At 33.4% G+C, this 8,875-nt stretch overlaps 1 protein-coding gene across 1 annotated transcript; it reads right to left on the bottom strand.

The window, feature by feature from the left end:
* Nucleotides 1-581: 581 nt before the first annotated feature.
* On the bottom strand, nt 582-7,812 carry LOC121419304 (dual specificity tyrosine-phosphorylation-regulated kinase 2-like). The gene is made up of 4 exons (XM_041613706.1): nt 7,392-7,812; nt 6,617-6,773; nt 3,163-3,249; nt 582-739 (listed from the first exon to the last, which is right to left on the bottom strand). Exons 1-4 carry the CDS (start codon nt 7,419-7,421, stop codon nt 597-599), a joined length of 417 nt encoding a protein of 138 aa, XP_041469640.1. The 5' UTR covers nt 7,422-7,812; the 3' UTR covers nt 582-596.
* Between the last annotated feature and the right edge of the window lie 1,063 nt (nt 7,813-8,875).

Consider the following 8,875-nt stretch of genomic DNA (forward strand, 5'->3'; position numbering starts at 1 on the left):
ACCCGGGTTCGAGTCCCATTTGGTGCGCTAGTGCCCTTTGGTAAGGCATTAATCCTCTGTACCAGGTCCTTCGGAGAGGACCTTAAGCCGTCGGTCCTCTGGCTGCTTGCTTACAAGCATTCATGCTTTCTTAGCAATCAGGTAAAAAAATCACTATCACAATTTATTGATTTCAAATGCGCTTGCACTATATGCTAGCACATCTTTACAGAGATTTGTTTAGAACAAATGACAATACTTAGTCGTCGCTATGCTCAAGATTTACAGGATTGACATAAAATTGTGAGTAAAAAATTTTTTTTGCTTAATCAATTTATGTTTAGCTTTGTAGGGGAATTTAAATAATAATAATATTGGATGACCAATTTTCATGCGATGTGTAGAAATATTGTTACTCGCTGAAGAACAATATTTTATGCATCCCAATCAAGGCCATTCAATATTCCCTAAATATTGGCTGAATTGGGAGAATGTCCATAGCTAAACATTCAAATGTTCTTAACTTTCATATTACTTACTGAATTTTTCTCAAACTTTGATTGATCTGCTTCTTTTCTTTGTTATTCTAAATATGGTTTCAAGGGTTTTATTGACTCCTAAGTTATCAATAATGGAAGAAAACAAACACAATACAGACATACAATCTTACCATTTATCTTGAATGGAAGTACATATCTAATGGCTAACTCAGGGCCCATGAATGGATGTTGAATAGCTTCTGATACAGACATACGCTCACCTTTCATAAAAATATAAGAATATATTTCGGACTTTGTGCAAAGAAAAACTTAAGATTACAATAAAATATAACATGAAATTTGAAGGTCTTATAATTTTCACACCCAGGAAAATATACAAATGCACAAAATGATCAGGGCATATTATTTGATTATGATTCAATAACAGAAATCATTCAAAATTTAAGTTAACTGTGACTTCTCAAGAAGTTAAATTTTCAATAAAAAAAAGTTGTAAGACACAAAAGAATTTTAATTTTGGTGGTATATTGCTATTCTTGCACACAAATGTTAAATCAAATAAAATCAAGAAATGAAAAGTTTCGTTTTTTTTCTTTGATTGCTCAGCTTTTCCTGCCATCCTAATATACTGCAAAAAAAAGCATACAGAATCCTTTAAGCATGATCCATCCATTTAGCTCAATGGATATTAAATGCATTACTTTGATTTTTCCCCAATATATCTTTATGATATAAACCACAAAAAATGCCTCTTTCTAAATCTCTAATTTTAAAGGGAATTTTCTTTTGATAATAACCTTCTCCTTAGGTTCAGGTTTGAGTCAACCAATAAATATTCAGGTATTTTCTCTGTAAATTCTATGAATAATGCAAACAAAACTGGAAGCATGTTTCATTTGTTATATATTTCTTTATTAAAAAAAAACAAACAAGACTTCTAAGACATTATGAGGCATTTTAGTTAATCACATCCTATCAAAACAGGTTAAGAAACCTTTTTTCCCTCAACTAATAATGAGTTCTGAATACAAGGTACAAAACTAATCACACATCATGCAAACTTTCATATACAAATGAAAGAGTCATAAAGTTCCATTATTTTGTCAGAAGTTGAGATCAAAGGATAAGATTCTGATCATGAGGCTGTTTCAAAGTGGTTATGGTGACTAAAATATGCCAAAGAATAATTCAATTCCTTGAGGATAACCAAAACTTTAAAATGTAAGCTTACTGTGCAGGAAGTCACATGCACTACACATGAACATGCATACATTTCAGTTTTTCAAACTTCAAATTTTATTATATTTCCAATAGAAAATTTAATAATAATTAATATTATACATTTATTTTTGGTCGGAAATTCCCCCCCCCAAAAAAAAAAGAGAAAAGCATTCATGGGACATCACACAGATGTTTAACTTAAACATATTTACTGTTATGGGATTAGACACTTAATGCTAAGGGGTATGAAGGCATTTTATTTTGCAGAGGATATCATTGTTGTTTCAGCTATATTTGTGTCAGATATAGTGATTACATTAGTCTTGTGACAATGCCATTTCAGTCATTTCTTACCTAACAAACTGATAAAATGCATAAATTGATAAGCATTGCAAGGGTTTTGGGGGCTATTTCATAAGCTGTTCATAGAATTCAATGTTTTATTATGAACAACTAAAATATGGAGTGCTAAATTTGAGTCCAAAGTTTCCCTCGAGTTAAACAAGGCATAAGCAATGTTGTGTTTCACACACTTGTGAAAATGACCAGAAATATCGCGATTTGCAAGGGCACGCAACAGAACTGTATCAAAACTTCATTGTAAAATGACTAGGATGGAATAACGTTTGTCGTAAGAGTCTTGCGTGTAAACTTTAATGTTGACCTCAAAATTACCTTTGACCTTAACATGTGACCTCCAAACACAATGCAGGTTTCCTAAGTACAGCTCCAAGCCAAGTTTGATTTGAAATTGACTCATGGATGCAGAGTTATGTGTCATAAGAGAGTCTTGCATGTAAATTTTAATGTTGACCTAAAAATGACCTTTGACCTTACCATGTGACCTCTGACTGCAGCATACCATGCATGTCCCCTAAGCACATCTTCCATTCAAGTTTTATTGAAAAGTGACTTACCATTGCATAGTTATGTGCCATAAAGACTCTTGCATGTAAACTTTAACGTTGACCTGAAAATGACCTTTGACCTTACCATGTGACCTACAACTGCAGCATAACATGCAGGTCCCGATGTACATCTACCATCTCAGTTTGGTTAAAAAGTGAATTACTGTTGTGGAGTTAGGTGTCATAAGAGAGTCTTGCATGTAAACTTTAACGTATAGTTGCGGAGTTATGTGTCAAAATGCTTGTAACGGACGGATGGACGACATTTGGATCCCTAAGTCTCACGTTCACCTCTGGTGGGCGAGACAAAAATGTCTTTATAATGTCAGTTTTTCTTATGATCTCATCTAAACAGTCACAACTAATAATATGTCTTATACTTACAATGAGTGTTAATATTATAGACATCAGCTTGTTTCAAACTTTGGCAAAAGCAACTAAAAATGGCTAAGAGACCCATATGGTTGGCCATATTCCAATTGTTAGCAAGCTCTTGTTAACTCTGTGAACAGCTTTGTGAAACAGCCCCCTTAGTCTTGCAATACTGTACTCACTTGGGTCAAAGTTCAACATGCCTTGCAGAAAAGAAACAAACTTAAAATCATTGCAGTCTAACTTGCTTCCAAACTTAGAGAAACGATCTGCAGGATAGACAAAATAAAAAAGAACAAATTTTGTCATCTATAATATTCTTACAAATTGAAGGAACAATGATTAAAAAATACACATTAAATATAATATGAGATCTTAATCCTCAATGTTACATAATCGTAAAGTACTTTGCTCATAGTAACATGAAATATTCTGTCAATGTTCACCTTTGAATACAATCTTGGCCTCGAGCCAGAGAAGTGTTCAATATTCATTTGTAAAAGAGTATCTTCCTGCATTTGTAAATCTTACAGCTAATGGGAAATTCATAAATCTCTCAGTCTTATTATTAGACTAGATAGAAACATGAGAATGGAAATTGAACAATGTATTGTAAATCATATCATTGGTGCTCTTTTATTAAATTGCAGTACAGTTTGAACCAATGATGCATGATGTTTGAGTAGCAGTGTTTCATTAATGGTTTCATATTTCTCCTGTGAAGATTCCAGAAGCAACAATGTTCGGCACATATATTGTTTTACGGAATGGGAAAATAAGAGGAGAGCTTATGGATTATATTACACTATGCTCACTTTTTTCTCTCTTAATCTTCTGGGGATGTGCTGGTGAAGGCATTCAAGCATGGAAGGTAATTTATGGGTTAATAATTGAGCTATTGGGTGAAAGAAGACATGCTTGTATGATCAAGAATAACAAATTGGATCAATTTCATAATTTACATTGACTTATGTGTAAATCTAGCTCATAAAGATTGTAATTTACTACCAGACATGATAAACTTCACATTCCCTTGAGAATTTGATTGATAGAATTCACTCGTAAATCTACTCCCATTTAATATTTCCGCCATTTGAAGAACAACTTTTCATCAGGACATGAAATAGGGTTTTCTAAAATATCGATATTGAAAGTATATGTGGTCGGTGTCTTTCATGAAAAATATAATCAGTATCCAAGAAGCTGTACTTAAAATTTTGTATTTCCTATACAGTGAAATAAACACATTCTTCTTCATTAAAGGTGAATAGGAATTCAGAATCAGAACACTTTAATACCCCTTTTCTTAATGGTTGAACCCACCTTCAAAAATTGTACACCCAAAATTAATCAAAGTTAGCATTTCTACTTAATGAACTGACAAAATAACAAAAAGAAACTCCTACAAACTTCACCCTCAAAACCAGGCCTTTATTGCAAAACCTTTATTGCATTAGGAAAAATCATTAATACTACTTGAAATTCAAGTAAATTCATTAGCTCTGCAAAGAAGCTATTTGAGAAATGAGAAGCTTTGTAGAGAACATGTTGGAACATGTTTGCTAAACCACTTGAAATGTTGGTGTGTTATTCACAAAAATATATTTATTTTCGAACTTTTATATTCTATTCTTGGAGGTGAGCTTTTTCATAAAACTGTAGAGTTACACATGACTATATGAATGACTGGAGACTATGATAAGCCAGGGTCAATCAGTTTGAATCACATTAGCTTAGGTTGAAATATGCTAATAAAATTATTATTTACACAACTATTATAATCAAAATATCATCAATTGCAGAATTGTACTATAATCATTAGAAGATCTGAAATACATCTTCACAAATCAAAAGAATATTTAGTTTATATTTTGGCACTTCATATTTGTCTTTCTTGCATTATCTGCTTCATGAAGCATCTCCTACTTGGATTCCACAGTTTATTGAACCTGTTTCTCTCCGGAGAGACAAGCAGCTGATTTACTTTGTAGAGTATGTGCCAATTTGTGCCAGCTTTATATGCATCAATGAGATTAAAACCCTTGAGGTAAGAACGAAAAAAAAAAGTTTCTTAAGAAATTCTTATGAAGAAAAATGGTCATTAACAATGCTATACTTTGAGGTATATGGTTTTTAAACAAGCAAGGATAGTAATTCTCTCGTTTCCCTTTTCCAGGAAAACACTTAGGCATTTTTTTTTCATTCACTTGACAAATTTCTCATCAGATAAGAACTAGCAATCAGTCAGACATTTCATTCTGTAATATAAAAGGTAATGTGCTTCTATTGTCAATATTATCTACAGTGGTCTCTGGAATAATTTGACCCTTGATTACAATGCGGAAATCTAAAATCACAAAATGAGAAAGAGTGATTAAAAAAATCTGAAAGAGTACAACAATCTGACCTTATTCTATCTAGATAACACATGGCAATATCCTGGAGTAGGTGCAACTTTACTATACTTAATGAAATGTGCAACAGCTAAGCAAAAAAAAAGGAGGGATTCTTTTTCAACTGTATTAAGCAACCAATACCAGCAAGAAATTTTGTAGGTTATCATATTATTTCATCAACTATGTTATTGACTGATAAAGTATGTAATTGATTATGTTATCAACTTAAATCAGAAACTGTCAGTGTGACCACAAGGGTATGCATGAAAATGTTTGTGGTTTGTGATGGTGGTTATGGTAGTGATAATAGTAATGACAGGAGCTTGTCAAAATGAATATAAACCACACATTGGGATTAAAAATAAAATCTCTTTAAAACCATTTGATATCATAATCATATTTTGGCTTACATGCAAGCTTACATATAAAAAACATTAAAAAAGGAGATTTTTCAGAAAGATTAACAGGATTTTATTTCAGAGTAGTTTAGATCGTGATCATGGAAAATTTTCAGAGCTGCATTTTATTTTGTTTTGTTGTTATTGTTTTTTTTTTTAATTTTAAGTGAGCAGGGTATATCCGTAATTGATTTCCTTTGGTAATCAATGGTTACATTGCCATCTATTATATTAGTAGGTCATCCAAGAACTGAGAAGTTTGGGCTTTCTTCTTACTGACCCAATATGTTATTTGTTTTTCATTCAATCTTAATGCTCCCATACCCTTTTGGTAGAATGTTCCTTTTGACATTTATCCCAAATTTTTACACGCAATTGGTAAAAATTTCTGTGGACAGTCCAAAGACTCATACCATTTGGGTCAAATCATGTTCCATTGGACATAACATTTATCCTCAAAACACTAAACGATTTCGGTAAAATTTTCAATTAGGTAAAAGTCTCATGGTCACGTGGTCTACTTAGCTATCAGTTCCTGGCTCCCACACCATTTTGGCAATACCTTCAGTAGATTTAAGAGAACACATATCTTAAATCCTTTATAAGTAGAATCTCGGTGACACAACATTTGCTCCTACGACAATTGCTCCGGTCTTAATATATCAGAAGGCATAGGATTAGAGTTAGGATTGTAATAAAAGAGTGTTTTTTTCAGAATAATGTAAAGATTAGTATTAGGGTTTATTTTGAGGTTAGGTTTTGTGTTTTGCTTAATGTGCAGATTTTCACTCAGAGCAAATTTTTAATGCAACAAGAATCTCCTCAGGACATCGATACCATACCCATGAATGACAGGGGTTGTCCGACTGCTTCCTTGAATTGAGTGAAGAACTTGGCCCTTTGGTAGACTTTAGTTGGGAGTGGACCAAACAGTGATGTCATCTGGCTCAAAAGCTCTTCCTTCTGCTTGGCCCAGAATAGGGGCTTCCCTAGGTAGAGCTATGATGAAGAAGGAAATAGAATCAAATACTTACAAAAATACACTTATTGGAACAAAGCTTGCTGATTGGTGGTAGAACAGTGCATTGATCATTAGGTTCAATCAATCATTCAAATCAATTGCAAAGACAACTGTATGATCAATAGCTAAGCTATATGCTACTGGCCCAAGATTACTTGGTGAGCTAGCTACTTAAATGAATCAAGGATATGACAGAAATTGGGAAAAAAGCAGCATTTATGCAATAGTCTCATTAATTCAATGTGGATAATGAGCTAAGAGGGTATCAAATCTTATCACTGTACACATCGATACAGACTATGAATGTTTGAAGGTGGGATGGAGCTTCTTAAGCAGCTTTTGTTTATTTTTCCCAACCAATTTACTTAATGGTTCCACAGGCTACCTGTTCATCAATGCCAATATTTTTAACACCACAGAGCAGCTCCAATCATTGCTGAACTGCATTTCAACAAATTAGCATGGAATAGGCTGGTTAGAATCCTATCAACCCAATGCAATTCAAATTTAAAGAATTATCTTCACAGGATAATTACCAAATGATTGATTTGTAAAATGACAGCATGAATTTCAAATATTTCGTTTTCAAACCGTACCTCAGCTAAGATGCAGCCAAGAGACCACATGTCAATTTCCTGTCCAAACGGGAGACCAAGAAGTACCTACAAGGAAGAGAAAAAAAGAAAGAAAGAAAAAAAGGTACAATCATTAAAAAGAAAGATAACAAATTGTATGGCTGGGGTCATATGGTGAATCAAGGCATGTGGCCTATTACTTGGTGTTACATGTGCATCTATCTATCTTATTCATTTAATTGTTTGGGGCTTGTCAAATTTATTGTGACCAACACAACCTCAATTTTCTAGTGAAACTCCCTTTTTTCTTTTGCTTACCAATTTGACTTCAGTACCCCCAGCAAAAGAATCATTCCCACGGTCCTGGTGCTGAATCGTGTTTTTTGGAAAATAATTTGAAACAAACATTTCTTTGATATTAGGGTATTCCTATAGTGGGGCTTCATTGAGATGTTGAGATTGAGGAAAGAAAATGAGGTTATTTGCAGTAAATTGGACCTTCCCCTTCTGCTTTTAAAATTAATATATGCCATTTTCATTAACTATCTAGCACTAAAAATCAGGCATAAATATCATATGATTTCCTTTATAATAACTCAATATATCAAACTACCTCACAATATCTCCAGTAATAGCTAAACATGAAGAGGGGGGAATATGTCACATATATCCTTCAGGCAGTGACACAATAACAATAACTATTGGAGCAGCAGGAAAAAGTGGAGCTGACAGATTCGTTTACGATCTCCAATCTATTCGAAATTTCTTCTCTATCATCAGCAATAGTGCAACATTATTTCTCTGCAGTTTTGATTTGCCTTAAAAAGGAAATATATCAATTTTACTGGACTACTTTCATTGAAATTGTTATAAATCAAATACACTCAACCAGAATTGGGACAGATAATGTTTGAATTTACAGCATGGGATGTTTTCTTCACATGCATACATATGTCATTGACTTTTGATGGCCCTAATGAATGAATAATACAGATTTCTCATGGTTCTTACATAAATGAAAACAATTATGAAATCAGGAGAAAATGTCTTGGAAAGAAAGGGAGGGGGTTAGGGAATGGGAGAGAAGAGAGAGAGAGAGAGGGAACAACAGAAATATAAGAAGAGATGAAGGCGTAAAAGGAGGATCTGACTGGGGGCAATTGGTTGAAAGGTTGTTCACATAAAAATACAAGAGGGGAAAGTTAGAAAAAATGAAGGGTAAATAATTGAGTACTTTAAGACAATAATACGCTACAAAGTGTGACGTCAGAGGAAATCTGATGGAGGAGGGGGGGGGGGGTGATCCAACAAAAAGTTTGATTATAAAATTAATAAAACTGAATAAAGTATACAGATATTCGTATTGTAAAGGATGGCTGAGAATGGAAAGCCAGAAATATTCTAAGAGTTTGGGAAAATATTTGGCCCCTAAAGAATGGAATATTTCTGGTATTTCATGAAATAGAGCCATCCAATATATTCATTATCATCTATCCCACCTCCCC

This window comes from Lytechinus variegatus, chromosome 7 (genome assembly GCF_018143015.1).
Source record: "Lytechinus variegatus isolate NC3 chromosome 7, Lvar_3.0, whole genome shotgun sequence".
Taxonomy (NCBI): Eukaryota; Metazoa; Echinodermata; class Echinoidea; order Temnopleuroida; family Toxopneustidae; genus Lytechinus; species Lytechinus variegatus.

Bases quoted from the DNA above. Each gene is read 5' to 3' on its own strand.
- LOC121419304 (XM_041613706.1), bottom strand. From the start codon at position 7,421: ATGTGGTCTCTTGGCTGCATCTTAGCTGAG. The intron at 3,250-6,616 runs GTATGGTATCGA...TCTATCCTGCAG, and splicing joins ACAACCCCTGTCATTCATGG to ATCGTTTCTCTAAGTTTGGA. The intron at 740-3,162 runs GTGAGTACAGTA...TTTTTATGAAAG, and splicing joins CATGTTGAACTTTGACCCAA to GTGAGCGTATGTCTGTATCA.